This window comes from Lactuca serriola, chromosome 9 (assembly GCF_051521515.1).
Source record: "Lactuca serriola cultivar US96UC23 chromosome 9, Lser_US96UC23_V15, whole genome shotgun sequence".
Classification (NCBI taxonomy): Eukaryota; Viridiplantae; Streptophyta; class Magnoliopsida; order Asterales; family Asteraceae; genus Lactuca; species Lactuca serriola.
The window spans coordinates 64,036,580-64,056,786 of NC_136416.1; the positions used below are offsets into that span (position 1 = coordinate 64,036,580).

General features: G+C 35.4%; 2 protein-coding genes across 2 annotated transcripts; both read left to right on the top strand.

Annotated features, from left to right (window-relative positions):
* Positions 1-9,019: 9,019 nt before the first annotated feature.
* LOC145072527 (uncharacterized) lies at positions 9,020-11,385 on the top strand. The gene is made up of 6 exons (XM_079018973.1): positions 9,020-9,224; positions 9,533-9,623; positions 9,798-9,913; positions 10,086-10,145; positions 10,244-10,309; positions 10,952-11,385. Exons 1-6 carry the CDS (start codon positions 9,168-9,170, stop codon positions 11,129-11,131), a joined length of 570 nt encoding a protein of 189 aa, XP_078875099.1. The 5' UTR covers positions 9,020-9,167; the 3' UTR covers positions 11,132-11,385.
* Positions 11,386-13,743: 2,358 nt separating this feature from the next.
* Positions 13,744-18,457, top strand: EMB1270 (Pentatricopeptide repeat (PPR) superfamily protein). The gene is made up of 2 exons (XM_079018972.1): positions 13,744-17,442; positions 17,520-18,457. The coding sequence occupies exons 1-2, from the start codon at positions 13,862-13,864 to the stop codon at positions 18,319-18,321; spliced, it is 4,383 nt and encodes a 1,460-aa protein (XP_078875098.1). The 5' UTR covers positions 13,744-13,861; the 3' UTR covers positions 18,322-18,457.
* The last annotated feature ends 1,750 nt before the right edge of the window (positions 18,458-20,207 follow it).

Below are 20,207 nucleotides of genomic sequence, written 5' to 3' on the forward strand. Positions count from 1 at the left end.
CGGTTTTCGGTTTAATTGGTTTAACCAGTTCGACCGCTGAGTAAACCGGTTTTTATAATTTTCATTTTTTATTTTCATATTTTCCTACACATAAATACATACACAAATAAATAATTTGATGTCCACAAGTGCAAACATTAAAATACACATGGAAACAAGTTGTAGATCAATCTAAATACATTAAAATAACTCATAACCGTAAGTTTTACATAAGTCCACATGCATTAAAAAGAAAATAAAGTTCTAAATGAATATAAACGCATAAAAAAACTTCATAACATTTATAATGTGTTTTTATTAAGAATTTTTTTAATAAATATGAAAAAAAATACTAAAGTTTATTATGCAAAAAGTTCCATATCCATGTGTTTTTAGTAAATTTAACCAGTTCAACCGGTTTAATTGAACTGGTTCAACCGGATTTTTGTAAAAACTGGCCGGTTCGATCTGGTTCAGAAATAGATATTAAACTGGTAATAGTTGAACCATTTCCTTTCCCGGTTCCCGGTCCAACCGGTTCAAACCGGTTTTTAAAACATTGGCCAGTGATATATATTGCAAAAATGGTCTTTGTGGTATGCATTTTTTTGGGGTTTTAGTCCAAACCCCGACTTTTTTGGATTAGTGGTCCTTTTGAGCTAGTTTCGTTGCGGATTTGGTCCCTCTCCAAATTGAAAAGACTAAAATACCCTTAACATATTTATTTTTCATTTTTCTTTCTTTCTTAACCATTTTATAATTAATAAATAAATACAAAATCTCTCTCTCTCTCTCTCTCTCTCTCTCTCTCTCTCTCTTTCCTCCATCGTCTTCTTCCCCACCCACCCCTTCTTCTCTATTTTTCTTTCTTCCAGTAGATCACTTGCAACCCAAAATCAAAAAGGAAAATCCATTCAGTATTTTGTGTATAATTGCTACCAGCAAACGAATCCAGTTAATAACTTACCACCACTACACTTCTCTCCCCTTTATATCTACTTCCGTTTTTTTTTTATCTAGGTTAAGAAATTATCACATTGAAATTCATCAGCTTGATGCCGAGAGTCTAACCTCTCACCTGCAAATCGACTTTGATTTGTTACTGCAAACCCTAGCAACTGGAAGCCACCAGCTGTAGCACCTGGTTCCTGGTATGTATTTTATTCTAGAATCTTGCATTTTGGTCTTGGACTCGACGAGTTGAAGTCCAACTCGTCGAGTCAGAGCGTGTTGGACTCAGAAGTTTAATGACCTACTAGACGAGTCCGCGTTCTGACTCGGCGAGTAGGCGCTGTCCGGAAAAAACCCTAGATGAGGGTTTGCACCCTATTTAAACCACTTGTTCAGCCTCCCTTTCGTCCCCAATGCTTCCAGAACCCCCCACCTTAAGCAAACTCTATCCGTTTTTGAGAAGATCTAAGGCATTTTTGGTGGATCTTGCTAGTTGTGACCATAAAAAGGAAGGGAAAGGCTTGAGGAAACAAGCAAAGACCAAGGGAACCCGAGTTTGTGCATCTTCCACAGTTCATTGGAGGTATAAAGCTGTAACCTTGCTCTTTCTTTTGTTAGATCCCTTTTTGGGAGATTTAGGGCTTTTATAAGCCATTTTTGGTGACAACCATGATTGCAAGCATGGTTGGGGGTTGAGACTTCAGAATCAAGTCATTAAGAGAGTCATAAGGCAATTAGGGGTTGCTTTTGCACCCATCTAAGGCCCCATGCATCATAATAGCTTATTTTATGACCTTTTGAGCTCAAAGTCCCATGCATGCACGTAAAGTTTGTAACTTTACGTGCTAGAGCGATTGAAGGAGCTTAGATCTACCTTTTGGTCAAGAGTTGTACGCTGGAAATCAAGAAATAAGACTTGGACTTGCCCGAATCGACGAGTGCAAGAACGGACTCGGCGAGTCCAAGGCAATCTCCTTATAGTTGAGGATGAACTCGACGAGTTGTTCATACAACTCGGCGAGTCGAGGACAGGACTTATTTATCAGATGAAGGTGAACTTAACGAGTTGTTCATACGACTCGGCGAGTCGGATGAAGATTCATTCGACGTTCATAAGAAGGAGGACTCGTCGAGTCGCTGCTGAACTCGACGAGTAGAGTCATGGACAAGGACGGGTAGAGAGTTAGGGACTCGACGAGTTGGCGGCCTAACTCGACGAGTCGGGTCAACTGGAAGTTGACTTTGACTTGGACTTGGTTAGGGGTAAAATAGTCATTTTATCCTAAGAGTAGATATCAGAGTCTAACTGGGTGTTTTGTGAGATTATAGCCGGAGGGTTACCGGAGCAGCACTTAGTCAGTTGCCGAGCAGTTTTTCAGCAGTCAGCCTTACAAGGTGAGTTACCTTCCAATAGTGGTGGGTCTACGGCCACAATGTCGGCCCACTAGTAGGAGTTGTATGTTAGATGAATGTCTTTGTGATATTCATCTAGGTTGCTGTTACATGTTATGTTTATGTGCTATCATGATATGTGTTTATGTGGTAGTAGCAGTAAGGGGTGAAATAGTCCCCGATTGTCGAATGAAATAGACCGACGGGTACGTCAAACACCCCAGAATGGTTTGACCTGGGTAAGTCAGACACCCCATAATTGTCTGACAGTACATTATGTTATGATATGTGTTTATGTGGTAGTAGTAGGGGGTGAAATAGTCCCCGGTGGTCGGGTGAAATAGACCGACGGGTACGTCAGGCACCCCAGAATGGCTTGACCTGGGTACGTCAAACACCCCAGAATGGTTTGACCTGGGTAAGTCGGGCGCCCTAGAATTGCCTGACAGTATATTGTATGGTATGTGGTACTGTGGGGGAACTCACTAAGCTTCGTGCTTACAAGTTTCAGTTTTATTTCAGGTACCTCTTCAGCGAAGGGGAAGGAGTCGGCGCTGTAGCTGCACATCATACACACACCTCAGATTCCGCTTTATGAGTTTTCCTTGGGATTGTACTCTGATATTATCACTATTTTATGATTTGGATTTTTAGACATTATGCACAGTTTATGAAATGATATGATTTGACAATGTTTTCCTGCGAATGTTTTAATTATAGTAATTACAAAAATGAAATTTTTGGATGCAAAAAATGGGTTGTTACACCAGCCCATCTACTGGTTTAGCTCTATCGTAGGAAAACCTCATAAGAATCGATCGCCATAGTTGCAGGAAACATGAACAAACCATATTCTAAGGTACGAATTCAGGTGAATGTGCATCGATTTTTCGATCTCTTTCAAATCACTATAGTTGCTGGAAAGATAAACGTCACAAGAAATCCCTCAGATCGCTACATCTCCATCTTCGATCGCATCTCCGGCAACTGTTCTCCTTTTCTACAACCACCACTGAAACTCCGCTGCCTCTCCTTATTCTTTGATGTTGGAGAAGAAGGTGACAAGATGGATTGGACTTTTCTTATCATTTACTGCCTTAATTCAATTTTATGGTTTTATTAATGTGTTCATATGGACTGATACATACTTGTTCAAGATTATCTTCAATTTATGGGTTTGTTCATATGTAGAATTTTTGGTGTTTGTTTAAGTTTTGCGTTTTTTCATGTGTTCATCCAGATTTATATGGATTTATCCAAATAATGGTGATTATTTTGTACTCTTTGCGTTGAGAGAGAGAGAGGCCCAAATTAATTATTTATTTTCTTTTTCATTTAAATTAAATAGAAAAAAAATTATAACAGAAGAGCATTATAGTCATTTCAAATTTACGAGGGACCAAATCTACGTACAAACATGGCCATAGGGACCATCAATTCAAAAAAGTCGTGGTTTAGACTAAAACCCCCAAAAAATGCATACCACAGGGACCATTTTGGCAGTTTTGTCTATATATGGTTGTTTAGGTTAAAAACTAGGCAAAAAAAAAAACAATTAGGTATCCGCTTCTAATAATAAGTTTTAAATAAAGGTTTTCGGTATGAGTTTTATGTGGAACATAAGATTAAGGTTGATGTTGCGTAAGTTTTTATGTTCGAACACCGCCTCCTTCTGGCTGTGGTGGCGAGCCTCTCTCTCTCCTAGCCCGACAGATGTATACCAAGAGATGGAGAAACCTACGCCTAATGAAATGGCCACACATGTTAACGATTATGCATACCAAAAAGCCTAAGGTGTTGTTTGTTTTTGTTTGCAGAAAAGATAATAAATCAATGAATACTTCAAATAATCAATCATTTGCTCAAATGATATTGAAAAACACATTTTAAAATAAGATTAAAAGTCTCTTAGGTGATGATTGTTTTTTTCTGAGACAAAAAGTCTGCAGTTTGCGGACCACATCTGTAGATCTCTGCAATAAAAGAGGTGGACCAAACGTTTGTAGTCTGAAAAAAGAAAACTGTTTGTTTTTTAACATCTGCATGTTGTTAAAATAAACGAAAATCTAATTAAACAGATTTAAAAAAAAACTTACAAGAGTTTTTTCAATAATTTTATGACTTTATTATAGATAATTAACAAATGCAGATAAACTTTTATTTATTATTGTATAAAAAGTGAAAGTAATATGATACGAATTAACGTATATATTTGATAAAAACCAACAAATTTTGGTCGCAAAGTTATCATAAACATTGTAATTAGAGTAAATTACACGATTGGTGCGTATGGTTTGGGGTAATTTGCAGGTTTGGTCCTTAACTTATTTTTGTAACTCGGAAGGTCCCTGCAATTTGTTTTTGTTGCACGCTTGGTCCCTATTTTATCCAAAAATACTATTTTTCTCTTGATTTTCTAATTTATTTAAATAAAATGGGGTATGTAAGGTAAGGTAAAGTGAGGTGGAAGTGGGGTTGGGAGTGTTTTTATTTAAATAAATTAAAAAAATCAAGGGCAAAATAATCTTTTTAGGTAAGACAGGGACCAAGCGCGCAACAAAAACAAACATTAGGGACCTTCCAAGTTAAAAAAATAAGTTAGGGACCAAACGTGCAAATTACCCCAAATCATAGGGACCATTTGTGTAATTTACTTTTGTAATTAAGGGTAAAAGAAATTAACACATAAATAAACTTTGATTTTAAATGAAATTTTTCAAAATTTTCATTTTACATTTTCAGTTAAATAAATAAATAACTGGGTATAATCATTTTTCCCATGGAATGAATGATACCATATTAAATAATGTTTAATAAAATTTGACACAAAAATATAAGACAATTTTATGATTTTTTTTTTCATATCTATATAAACAGTTCCAATGATCATTATTGTAATTAAATCTTTATTTATAGATTTGTCACAAAGGTTATGATTGTGTCGTTGAATATTTTTTCTTTAAGTATTGTAAATTTTTTTATTAATTGTTTATCACAAATAAAATTTGAATAAATTTAAGTTTAAAAAAAAGATATATGTGTTTTTTTTAGGATAAATGATGTCTGAAGAGGTTTGAAGACGCTGATCCACATCTATGCCAAAAAGAGGACACGTAAACATTTTTAGATCTAAAGTCTTTAGAAAAACAAAAGTATGCAAAACCTAATGTCTGCACATGGTCTACACGGCGCAGACATAAGAGGCCAAAAAGACCTGCAAACAAAAAACAAATAACACCTTAGAGTAATTAAAAATAGTGGATATGTTAGTTTGTTTAGGAAAATGACTTATAAAGGTAAATATGTTTCAAAACCATTCAAAAAACACTATTCAAGTTTAGTCCGTTCAAAAAACACCATCAAAGTAAGACATGTATACAAAAAATACCAATGAATTACATATTTTGTTTAAATGTTACCTTATGTAACTGATATTTACCGGTAAAATTAGTTAAGAGAAAGAAAAGAAGTGAAAATGATTTAGAAGGGTAACTATGTTTCAAATTGTTGAAAAAACACTATCCAAGCTTGACATGTTCAAAAAACACCATCAATGTAAGGTATTTGTACAAAAAACACCAACAAACTATATATATATATATATATATATATATATATATATATATATATATATATATATATATATATATATATATATATATATATGAGTAGGATCAAATGAGAACACCTAAAAGGTTGAGAACACGAGAACATATATGAGCCATCTGATTCTTAAGATGTGTGGCTATAATTAATTGTTATTTTTCTAATTATTAATACATTTAAATTTTAAATTAAAAAAAATTATAGAGGCTATTAAGGTAAATAAGCATTACCTAATTTTGTAAACTCATATAATTACTCTATTTCACTCTATTTTGTTGACCATACAATCGACATCTGCATCACCTCACCGCCTCATCTCATACAACATACTAGAAGCCGACCCAGACCATAGAGCAGGAGGAGGCCATAGAATCAGCGAAAGAGCACTCCTACAACTCAATGTTAGTTCATCGGTTTTTATTGGAGATTCTAGACCAACAATCGATTTCAAGTTAGAAGGTATGGTCTCGATTTTGCTTGAATGTTGTTGTGAAGATAAAAGGTTAATGATGGAGGCTATGTCGATAGTGGTTTCCTGGTTACGAAAGGTAAAGGGTATGATTAGGGCTTCCTTTATCTTTCATTTATTCAAAATCGATTCATTGATATATCACCTTTATTCGATGTTTTGAGTTGCAAATCCATCTCTTTCACTTTCAATTTTGTGTTTTTCCGATTTTAGGGTTTTCTATCAAGAACATGAAATGATGAAGTATGAAATTATTTCAGGAGCGAAGAAAGAAGAATAGGGAGCACCTCCATCGATTTGGTGGTTCATCGCAGTAGTGGAGTGGCTGGGGCTATTCTGGCAACCTCTTCACCACTTCGTTTTCTTATTCCAGTTACTGTCAATGAGAGGGGGAGGAAGGCAGAAAGAAAACGACAACAGGGGGTGTTTGGGTTGCTTGGTCTGTCGTAAAACAGTGGGAGAAAACGGAGGGGGCTGCTGCCCTTGGCTCGCCAGAAACCACCAACAAACATCTCTGGTGGGGGTGTTTTTGTTGCACCTCGAAGATAGGAGAAAAAGAAGGGAAGGTGAGAGGAAATGGAAGAATGAAAAATTGTATTTATCTATGAATAACAGTTATTCATTTGTGGATAGAGTGCATTCATGTGTGAATAACAGTGAATGAATAACATTGCATTCATGTGTGAATATAAGTGTATTCATTTGTGAATTACAATGAATGAATGTATTTATTTATGATTAGAGGTATTCATTTATTCAATTCTGAATAACAGGGTACTCATTTGTTAATAGTAGTGTATTCATTTGTGAATAACAGTGTAAGCATGGGTTAATGAGTATATTTATTTATGATTAGAGGTATTCTTTTTATGAAGAAATGATAATTTTTACACTCTTTTTATTTTCAATTGATTAAAAAAAGGAATTAGATTACTTGTAAATTGATGTGTATTTATTTGTGATTGGAGTAGTATCAAGTTTTTTGAAAAAAAATCATTTATGAATACAAATATACTAATTTGGTGTTCGATTTCTATTCATTTTTTTAACACAAAAAAAGTGAAATAGAAGAAAAAAATCTGATTTTTTTAAGAATTTTTTTTTTAGTTTTAAAGTAAATTTTGGTAAAAATGTTTTTTATATTCAATTAATAAGAAAAATAAAAAATTGAATATTTATTTCTTTTTTGGTAACTGTTCCTAAATTTAAAAGAATTTGATTGAAATTTATTTTATTTTAATTTAATTAAAATATACAATTACTAGTATGCCCTTATATATTGATTGGTCCAGAATTGTTCTCGCGTTCTTAACCTTTTAGGTGTTCTCATTTGATCCTCTCTCTCTCTCTCTCTCTCTCTCTCTATATATATATATATATATATATATATATATATATATATATATATATATATATTTCAGATGTTACCCACTGGCAACCGACTCTTGCAGGTTAAATGATGACTTTGCCTTATTATTGTGACATGTCATAATACTTAGTGATATGCCATTAATTGACATATTCCTCATTTATGAGTCGATTTAGAGCTTCTTCATGAATGAATGATTTCTTCTTCTCCTTTTATTACTTCTTTTTCCACTAAATCAATCATCTCCGACTCAAGCTCACACATCTCAAAGACACAAAATATTTGATGATACAAATCTTTGTGGTTGTGGGCATCCTTCTCGATTTTTGACATCAACTACGAAGACTAATCCCCGACAAAAACTTTGGGGTTTGTCCCAACCGAATAGTAACTTTAACCAAAATCTTTATTATGTTATTCTCCTATATATTTTTTTGGTTATGTGATTCCTTCCTTTGAATATATATATATATATATATATATATATATATATATATATATATATATATATATATATATATATATATATATATATATATAATAAAATTTGGCCCCAAAAAAATTAGGTCTTATGCATCTCCTTACTTTTCCCCTCAACATTTCCATGGTTACTAACATTTAAATAAAATGTATAGTTTGTTGGTGATTTTTTGTACAAAAACCTTATTTTAATGATGTTTTAAAAACAAATCAAATTTAAATGGTGTTTTTTGAATGATTTGAAACATAGTTATCGTGAGTAATTTTTCCTTGTTTTTTTTTTCCTTAATTAATTTTTATCCAGAAATATCGGTCCATAAGGGTAACATTTGATTATTTAAACAAAGTATTTAGTTAGTTTGTGTTTTTTATACTAAGATCTTATTTGATATTTTTTGAACAATCCAAGCTTACTTGATTTTTTTTTGAACAATTTTAAAACGTAATTATTCTATAAGTCATTTTTCCATTTAAACTAGGATAATATGATATGATTATTGTCAATTTGTTATGATGAAGTATATAATTATATTGTGTTAGGAGGCCAAAATAGACTCCATGAGCAATTGAGCATTGAAAGTGCTGTCAAACACGAGAACCCTAATCCAAAATTCAGAATGTATTGTAGGAAAAACAAGTAAATAGAAAAGAGATCGTAATTGTGGCCTTCGTAATCGTATGCAAGCAAATTTGCGCCAGTAGGAAGATTCTCTGAAGCAACGCTACCATATTCCCTGTCTTTTATTTTTACAATATCGTTTGTTTTTGGTCTAATTCTACCGATCCAACACCATCTCCTGTTCTTTCTGTCAACGGAGAAAAAAAGGGGTTTCATCGTTGCCCCAATTTCATATATACATCATAAAGGTTAACAACTAGAAGAAGATACATAAAAAAGCAGTCGATTGAATTTCGGCAGCCATGGGACAAGTTTTTCGCAAGCTCTTCGATGCATTCTTCGGCAACAGCGAGATGCGGGTACACTTTCCGTTTCACTCTTCCATTTAAATCGATTTTTGTGTTATCTCCGGTTATGCAGTTGTAGTTTGTGTCAATCTCGTTGATTAAACGTCGTAGGTAATCATTTTGTAATTTGAATCTAGGGTTTTGTACTCGTATTTAGCAAACTGAGCTGGATTGAACTAGGCCAATCTACAATCTTCCCATATTTCAGTCGTGAACTTTGAGAACAATCACAAATTGAACTGAATCTTATAGTTTTCTGTATGCTTATCACACCTGCTTTTTATTATGTAAGTTGTTTGAATTGGTTTTGGCACAAATAGGTTGTGATGCTGGGGTTAGACGCAGCAGGGAAGACAACCATACTGTACAAGCTGCACATTGGAGAAGTTCTATCAACTGTCCCTACTATTGGTAAGCCATCATGAAATCATGCTAAATTGTCTGATCTCAATGGTGCTATTCTCTGTACTCTGTATATTTATTGCTTAACGGTAAGCCCTAAACCACAAAACATGCTATGTATAATGAATGTATTATAAATCAAATAATTGGTGAATATTTGAAATGAAATTCTCTTTGTGGCAGGTTTCAATGTGGAAAAAGTTCAGTACAAGAATGTGATGTTCACGGTTTGGGATGTTGGTGGGCAAGAAAAGCTAAGGCCCTTGTGGAGGCATTACTTCAATGACACAAATGGATTGGTAAGAATAACCATAATTTTTTTTTTCCTGTGTTTAAGGTAGTTTTTGATTTAACAAGTCAAATTGTTTAGTGCTTTTAATCTTTTATGAAATACAATAAGTTATCCCCTTTTGTTGGGATAAGATGTCATGATCTTTAAAATATGTAGTATACTGAGATTGTTATTTCCAGATTTATGTTGTTGACTCTTTGGATCGAGAGAGGATTGGCAGAGCAAAGGCAGAGTTTCAGGTATTATAATTGTATTTTTGTATATTATCATGCAACTATTTTTCTTAGATTGCAGTGTTCCTCAATCCTCATCCTATCTGTTTGTATTTTATTCTCAGGCTATTATCAATGACCCTTTCATGACCAACTGTGTCATCTTGGTGTTTGCAAACAAACAGGACATGGTATGCTTTACACTTGTATTGTTTCATTTCATTAAATTGTTGTAAATCATTTCAACAAGATGAACTCATTATTTTGGTGCCAACAGTTCTTGTCACATATTATAATCATCATCATCATCTTGTTGAAGCCATTTTTTTTCCTTATATGAGTATACCTTATGGTGTTCTAAGTTTAGGAGATACCTTGATAGGATAAGCAAACCTCTCCTTTTTAGTCATGGATAAGGGAAATATTGTTGATGACGATATTTCCAAATCCATGGGTCTATTGCGTAAGTTATCATAAGTTGAGGGGTTCTAAACATATGTTACAACAACCCATTTTTTGAAGAATATAATCTACAAGGTACTTGTGCACAACATAGTTGAGCTATCGCCTATCAGCTACGAACTTGAATATAATGAAATAGTCCAACCAATGTTGTTCCACTTGGCTGAATATCTATTTATACACTTGATTGATTTGGCAAAGTTAGTGACCAATATCTTATACCATTGAAATCACCATAGCAAATGAAGGCGTCCTTATTAATTGTTAAAGTGATTGATTTTGAAAATTTGATTATTCCAATAAGTGATGGATGATAAAACATTCCATTCTTATATATAAACTAAATTGAAGTTGATTGTGGTTGGGTACAGAAAGGAGCAATGACAGCTATGGAGGTGTGTGAAGGGCTGGGGATGTATGAACTGAAAAACAGGAAATGGCATATACAAGGCACGTGTGCTCTTAGAGGAGATGGTCTATACGAGGGTCTGGACTGGCTGGCTAGCACCCTAAAGGATATGAAGGCGGCTACCACCTCATCATCTTTCTGATTAAAACCAAACCAAACCAAACCATGAATGAATGAATGAATACTCTCATCACCCATGTTTTTTCTTCTTTCTTTCTTTTTCTTAAGTATGATATGTATATTCAGAACATATATCAGAGGCTTGGATGGACGCATGGCACCCTATTGGCATAATGTAAAGAAGAAAAATTACTGCTACTGCTGTGTGTGTGTGTGAGTGGGTGTTTTGTTTTATTCAGATCTCTAATCAGTTACCACGTATTTTCTTTTCTGTCACTTAATATTTTTAAAACCAATGCTTATAGCTGTCTGGTGTATTATACTTCTCCATCCATACCCCTATTATCACTGTCAGTGTCAGGGAATTTGCTAAACAAACAGACACATATACATACATGCATGTTTACACATTTACTTCCAAACAAGTAACATATTTTGTATCCCTTTTACTTATAAAATGCCACGTTGTGTTTTCCATTTCCATATACTTATACCCGCATATTAGCAACATATAGATACAAATACTCAGCCTATACAAAGTACACAATACCATATTTTGCTATATATATTACGTTTACTTCATCAAAACCTCATTCATACAAACAAAGCTTTTGGCAGTACAAGCATTTCCATTTTCATGCAAAAACTTTCAAAATCCTTTTTACATAAAAAAACTTCAGTCCAGTAACCATTTTTTATCAACATTCCCATCTACAACACCTTACCTTGCCATTACTGTTCACCTCATTCCCAGATTTTGACCACTTTTTTAACCTTCACTTTTGTTTCACCTGTCGCCTCATCCCCAACTATTACACCTGCTTCGCCTTTATGATCAATTACAATCATTCCATCATCATCATCTAAACCCATGTCATCTCCTTCGATATCGATTTCATCTTGAAGCTGCTCATGCAACTTGTGTTGGTGATTTTAGTGTCATGTCATTTTAGTATAATAAAATTTAAAGATTACCAATGGAGTTTAATTCTTGATTTTATTACAAGTTAGGAGGTGCGGAGTTATCCCTATTCTCATCACCCGTAGTGGCCTCATATCAGGGTCTTAATACGAGACTGTTCCATGAAGGATTATCCCTATAATCTGGATTTTGTGTAACCTAGGCATATCAGATTCGGAAAGTGTTCACATGATTCTTCAAGAAGATCCAAGTTCTCATCGATTTCAAAAACCCTATTCTCCTCCCTACCGGCCCCCAACAACTTGTATCCATAATGTTCAATAAATGCACTTATCCTATCCTCACTGTTATTACCATGATTTATGAAATCTCTAAACACTAAAGGTACATCATCACCCTTTAGAAAATGGTTTGCTCAAAACACAATAATAAACATCATGGGTTGGTTCTTTAACAAATTCACGAATAAATAAAGCAAAGCTACCATTCTCTATAACGATGAAATCCTCGTTAGCGTAGTGTCAATTTGGGCATCCGTGTAACTTAAGGGATTTGGAAGGAAGGTGCTTGAGTGATGTATGTCCATTGTCAATGTTGTAGGAGAATCAACGTGGGGCCCTTGATGGACTCGAAGACATTAGGATAATAACGAGCTTTTATCAAGATCATGGTTTTTCAAAACATGTATAAAATTAGACAAACCGTATATTACTTAATGGTTTGAAGCTTCTTGTTGTTTTCTACTAAAATATTGATCGTTACCTACACCAACTAAAATAGAACACAACACTTGATTGAATGGGCTTAAGGCTTTTAAAAAAAATAATAAATAAAGTATTACATGTATGGTTACCAACTCATATGTAAAAAAGACCAAACATGGATAAAAAAAGTTCACAAAATCATTGTAGACTAAAAAGTACTAGAAAATGAGTCTTTAGCAATAATTGCCTAGATTTTTTCAACAAAGAAAAAAATATTAGAAAAAGTGATATAGTCATTTCAAAAACATGAGATTTGTAAATTATAAGGCTTGGGGGAGTAATAGCAATGACAAAGACTTTCCACATCATTTTTGTTGTAATCTATATCATCTTGCCATATGCGAGGGGGTGATGCATTGTGACAAAAAAAAAAAAGAGGAAAAGAGATAAAATGCAAGAGAGATAAAGAGAGTCATTATCCGATATTTCAATGTCATTTTGTCATATGTCATGTTCATTTGAACTTATCATCTTATCATACCATGTTTAGAAGGCGACGTATGCAATATCAGGTGCCCAGATGCCACATAGACTCATGCCACTCCCACTCCCCCTAGTCTAAGGATGCGAACTACAACTTTCCCAAATTCAAACTACAAACTAAACATTATTAGTTGAATGTTCTATTATAAATATTTTTAGATAATAGATATAGATTTAAAAAGTTTATATTCTATTATAAATATTATTAGTTGAATGATCTATTTATAGGAATAAAAAAGTAGAGTTAATAAAACTTATTTAATTAAAAAAAACTGATTACATAATTTACTGCCATATATCTTAATTACCAATATTATCCTAAAAATGTTGAAAGGTTGGGTTTTGACCTAAAGATTCAACCTTTTTGGAGGGAGAAGCAACAAAAATCTTTGATCTTTTTAGCCACCTTTCATTCATCGACGGCCTGTGGACCATCATCTACAAAACCTTCTCACAATCCGCCAAAAATTGAACGCCTTCTCTCGTCCATCGCTTGTACATATAAAACACACACACACAAATATGTAACTAGATGACGATTAGTTCCCCGTTTCTGTAAAATCTTTGTAAAAAACACAGGAGGATGGCGTTCACCTCTGGAATCTTAGCTTTTGCAGCGCCTTCACCAACATTGAATGCCATCAACGATTCATCCAAGGTACGCAAAACCATAACTTCTTCTCATATTTCCTGCTCAACCTCTTCTTCTTCTTCATCCGTAACCAGTGACATTACAACTATCGAACAACATGAACCTTCCAAGAAATTTAGCTACAGCAGAGCATCCCCGTCAGTCAGATGGCCTAACCGAAAAGAACCAACCGATAATTATAACACAGACAAAACCCAGTTCCCAATTTCACCCACAACCCCCAAAATTGATGTTTTTGAAGATGAGTCTTTGACTGGTAACGAAATTGAAGGAAAAGTGGAACCGTTGGAAATGAATAACGAAACCCTAGAATATCCGGGTAGGAATAGCCGCGGAGTGGCAAAGAAGATGACGAAATTAGCTTTGAAAAGAGCAAAAGATTGGAGACAAAGGGTTCAATTTTTAACTGATCGAATATTAGGGTTGAAATCTCACGAGTTTGTCGCCGATGTGTTGGACGATAGACAGGTTCAGATGACGCCTACTGATTTCTGTTTCTTAGTGAAAGGAATCGGGAAATTAAACTGGCAAAGAGCGTTGGAAGTTTACGAATGGCTAAACCTTCGTAATTGGTACTCCCCAAATGCCCGTATGCTCGCCACCATACTAGCTGTTCTTGGTAAAGCCAATCAAGAAGCATTAGCCATGGAGATTTTCAATCGATCAGAAGAAGGAATAGACGGTAGCGTACAAGTTTACAATGCAATGATGGGTGTTTATGCCAGAAACGGAAGGTTTACAAAAGTTCAAGAAATCCTCAATCTAATGCGTGAAAGGGGATACGAACCAGATCTTGTCAGTTTCAACACATTAATCAATGCCCGATTTAAATCCACTCCAATGGAACCAAACATGGGAATTGATCTGCTAACTGAAGTAAGACGTTCAGGTCTCCAACCAGATATCATCACTTACAACACTCTGTTAAGTGCTTGCTCTCATGATTCCAACTTGGAAGAAGCAGTCAAGGTCTATAAAGACATGGAATCAAACAAATGTCAACCTGATTTATGGACTTACAACGCGATGTTATCTGTTTATGCAAGATGTGGATTAGTTCATGAAGCCGAATCACTGTTCAAAGACTTAGATTCAAAAGGGTTCGTCCCAGATGCAGTCACATATAACTCTTTACTCTATGCATTTGCTAAAGAAGGAAATGTGGATAAAGTTATTAAACTACGTGAAGAAATGGTGAAATTAGGGTTTGGAGAAGATGAGATGACCTACAATACTGTTATTCATATGTATGGGAAGTTAGGGCAACATGAATCGGCTTTGAAGCTCTATAATGACATGAAATCACGTGGTTGTGAACCTGATGTTGTGACATACACTGTTCTTATTGATTCTTTAGGTAAAGGTAATAAGATTTCTGAAGCTGCAAACGTGATGTCAGAAATGATGGATTCCGGGATTAAACCGAGTTTGAGAACTTTCAGTGCTTTGATATGTGGATACGCGAAGGCCGGAAAGAGACTCGAGGCTGAAAAAACGTTTGATTCCATGGTGAAATCGGGTATCAAGCCTGATCTTCTTGCTTATTCAGTCATGTTGGATGTGTTTTTGAGATTTGATGGAGGCAAAGCTATGATGTTGTATAACAACATGGTTCGTGATGGTTTCACCCCAGATTTATCTCTTTATGAGCTCCTAATCCAATCTCTTAATGAAAACAAAGATTGTGTTGAAAAAATTATTAAAGATATGCAGAAGTTATGTAATTTGAATCCCCAAGTCATTTCATCTACTCTAGTGAAAGGTGGGTCTTACGATTATGCAGCTAACATGCTGAAAAACGCCATTTTAGAGGGTAATGATTTAGACCATGAGAGCTTGTTATCCATATTAAGTTCTTACAGTTCATCCGGAAGGCATGTGGAAGCTTTAAATTTACTTGATTTTCTTAAAGAACATTCACCCGGATCGGATCATATTGTTACTGAAGCTATGATTATGCTTCTCTGCAATTCCAATCAATTAGATGCTGCCATTGATGAATACAGAAAGAGTCGGAATTCTAATTCAAATTTGTTCACTGGGAGCTCTTCAATGTATGAATCACTGATTGAAGCCTGCAAGGAGGCTGAGCTTTTTTCAGAAGCTTCTCAGGTCCTCTCAGATATGATGTTCATCGGAATTCAACCTTCTAATGTTATATACACAAATGTTGCTCTTATGTACTGTAAATTAGGGTTTCCAGAAACTGCTCATGATTTGATCAACCGAGCTGAATCAATCGATGAGATTTCAGTTTATGTCGATCTTATCGATGCTTATGGAAAGTCAAGCCTACTGGAAAAGGCGGAGACTGTGGTCAAAAGTCTTCGAGAAAGATTTCCTGTTGTAGACAGAAAAGTTTGGAATGCATTAATACAAGCTTATGCTTCAAAAGGTGAATACGAAAAGGCGCGAGCAGCTTTCAATACTATGATGAAAGATGGGCCGGGTCCCACCGTAGAATCGGTAAACGGGCTTATGCAAGCTTTAATTGTTGATGGGAGATTAGACGAATTGTACGTTGTGGTTGAAGAGCTTCAAGATCTAGGGTTTAAAATCAGCAAAAACTCCATTGTTTTGATGCTTGAAGCGTTTGCAGAAGCTGGGAATGTGTTCGAGGTGAAGAAGATATACCATGGAATGAAAGCAGCAGGATATTTTCCGACTATGAATCTTTATAGAGTAATGATCGGTTTGCTTTGTAAGGTGAAACATGTTCGTGATGTTGAAGCTATGGTTGATGAAATGGTGGAAATCGGATTCAAACCCGATCTTTTTATATTCAATTCTTTACTCAAATTATATACAAACATCGAAGATTATAGAAAAACAATTGAAGTTTACCACAAGATTCAAGAAAATGGACTTAAACCGGATTCCGATACATACAATACTTTGATCGTAATGTATTGCAGAGACCATAAGCCCGAGATTGGGTTGTCTTTACTTAATGAAATGGTCAAACAAGGTTTAGATGCAAAGTTGACCACCTACAAAAGCCTGATAGCCGCCTTTGGTAAGCTACAAATGGTGGGACACGTGGAGGAGCTTTTTGAAAAGGTGAAAAGTGAAGGGTATAATCTGGACCGTTCATTTTATCATTTAATGATGAAGACATATAGAAGTGCTGGACACCATTCTAAATCGGAAGAGATTTTCAAATTAATGAAAGAAGAAGGAATCGAACCCACGATTGCTACGATGCATCTTCTTATGATTTCTTATGGAAGCTCGGGAAACCCCATGGAAGCGGAAAAGGTTCTTGATAATTTGAAGTCCAGTGGCGAGAGCCTCACTACTTTAACCTATTCATCTGTTATTGATTCTTATTTCAAGAACAGTGATTATGTCACTGGAGTTCAAAAGCTCACGGAGATGATGACAGAAGGGGTCAAACCAGATCACCGGATATGGACCTGTTTCATTAGGGCTGCTAGTTTCTGCAAGACGAAGAGTGAAGCAATAACAATCTTGAAAGCAATCAAAGATGCTGGTTTTGATCTTCCAATTAAGTAAGTCAGATCTGTCTATATAAGTTTTCATGTTTTTCAAATTTCAATTCGCAACTCAAATCTTTTGTGTTTTACAGGCTTTTGGAAAACTCAGACTCCATGGTTATGGAGGTAGACCAGGTGTTTGAAGAACTGAAACCCATGGAAGATAACGCAGCACTTAACTTTGTAAACGCCATTGAAGATCTGTTATGGGCATTTGAGCTTCGAGCCACAGCTTCATGGGTGTTTCAACTGGCGGTGAAAAAAGATATATACCGGAATAATGTGTTCAGGGTGGCGGAAAAGGACTGGGGAGCTGATTTCAGGAAGCTATCTGGTGGTGCCGCCCTCGTTGGTCTTACATTATGGCTTGACCAGATGCAGGATGCATCTTTAGAGGGTGTCCCGATGTCTCCCAAATCGGTTGTCTTAATCACCGGGGTTTCTGAGTATAACAATGTCTCGTTAAACACTACTTTGAAAGCTTATCTTTGGGAAATGGGATCCCCATTTTTGCCATGTAAGACTCGAAGTGGGTTACTTGTTGCAAAAGCCCATTCTTTAAGAATGTGGTTGAAAGATTCACCGTTTTGTTTGGATCTTGAGTTGAAGAACAGTGTTAGTGTCCCTGAAATGAACTCGATGCAAGTTGTTGAAGGGTGTTACATTAGGTGTGGGCTTGTTCCTGCTTTTCAGGAGATTAATGAGAGGCTTGGGCATGTTAGACCCAAGAAGTTTGCTCGGTTGGCTTTGATGTCGGCTGAGAAAAGAGATAAAGTTATCCAGGCTGATATCGATGGGAGGAAAGAGAAGCTAGAAAAGTTGAACAGATTCGGGGGTATGAAGAAGACACGGTTTCCCAAGAGGAAATATGTAAGGCAGGAGGCTTTCAAATAATGATTCACACAAAACCAACTTGATAGAGGTAGCCAACAAGTTTGGGCTAAGAATTGGGTCAAGGTTCAAGGGTCTGCGGGTGTTGTAATGCTGAAGCCCGGGGATTCTTAAGATGTTGATAAAGGAAGAGGAGGGTTTGTTTGGCCCAAGGAAGGCAAAGTTGAACAAAACAAGTGTGACATTCACAATCACATAGGTTCGCTTGTTTTTGACGCATCCATGTACGATTAATGGGTCAATATAGTGTACTCATGTTTTACTTGCTCGTATAATACGTCATTAGTTACAAATGTAGTTGTAACACCATACATGTCTGCTCCCTACATTACTAGATTTATGGTTGCAACTGGATGAACGGTGTAATTAAGTCAATCCAACTCATGACATACTAGAAAAATACTCAAAATGGCTTGAGCTACTCTAGTATGTTATCGAGTCAAGCTCGAGTTTTAAAATACTTGGCATGTGAAGCTCATGAGCATACTCAAGCTTAGTTGAAGTTGCATTTTCTCTATTTGATTCATATTTACATATTCAAGCCAAATTAAGCCTAATCGTATTTCTATTACAATTTAATATACTTTCATATTTTTAATAAATAATCTAGTCGAGCTCAAAAATGTTGATTACTTTAAGGAGCCTGAGTTGAGTTTTTGAGCTTCAAGTATGTCACTGATTGAGCATGACACTATCAACTTCATCTGACCTAAAAAAGTTTATAATGGGCTAATCATCATTCTTACTGACACAACAATGGCCTCTACCTGTGCACTAATGTGCCCCGCATGTTCGTTACTCCGCCTAATGACGCACAATAGTGTGACTAAGAAGACATGGATCTAACCTACTTATTTGTTAGATCAACCTGACATGCTTGGCTCACGGTGTGGCCGACCCGATGAGCTAAAGCCCACCCGTTGCTTTGCGTATCCATGAGTCTAAAAATATGTCATTTAATGTATATCTACATCCCTAGGTGAAGCATGATGTAAATGTCATAGTATGTGAAAAGCACATGAATATAATATCAATGTCTTGAAGGACCGACATGGTTGTAGTACCACCTCATATGGAGTACATATGCAATTGGGACAATAATTTGATCATATCCGATGGTTATTGTAGCAGATTAAAAGTTTTGAGTTGGGTGGAACGATAAGAATAATGTGGTTAAATAAATATGAGAATGTTGAGATACTAGAATGCTAATCGTTGTATAACTTGTATGTGATGTGGTACCCAAGATATGCCCATGAAGGACATGATTATATGATGTGTTACATAGTAAAATTCCAGAGAATTTGGTGGATTGTGGCGAGCTTGATAAATAGTTGAGTATGATAATGGATATAAGAATGAAAGTCAAGGGACATGAGATGTTAATTAAGATCATGTTTGAAGTGAAAATATAGTGTCGATATGAACATAATATGTTCATGAGTCCTCAGATAGAAGATTGAGTGTAGCCAAGGTTTCAATAAGTGTAACGGCCCAAAAATCAAGGGTAAAAATTTCATTTTTATTATAGTCAAAACACAGATATCTTTTAAATCCAAGTATTCCAAAAACGTTGCTAATTAAAACATTTATCAGAGTTCATCCCAAAATCACACGTTGCAGAAACATGGGTGTGTGCGCTACGATCAAGCCGAACCATTCCTTTCAAAACCAATGATACCTAAAACCATAAACAAAATTGTAAGCACGAAGCTTAGCGAGTTCCCCATAACCTACCCTACATAATCCGCATAACCAAATAATCCATATTAATCACATAAGCCATGCATATAAACATATAAGGAAGTCGTGGAAACCCTCCAAGGTCTTACTCCGGGTGCCATAGGAACCCCCTCATGGTCTTATCCCATTGTCATGGGAACTCCCAC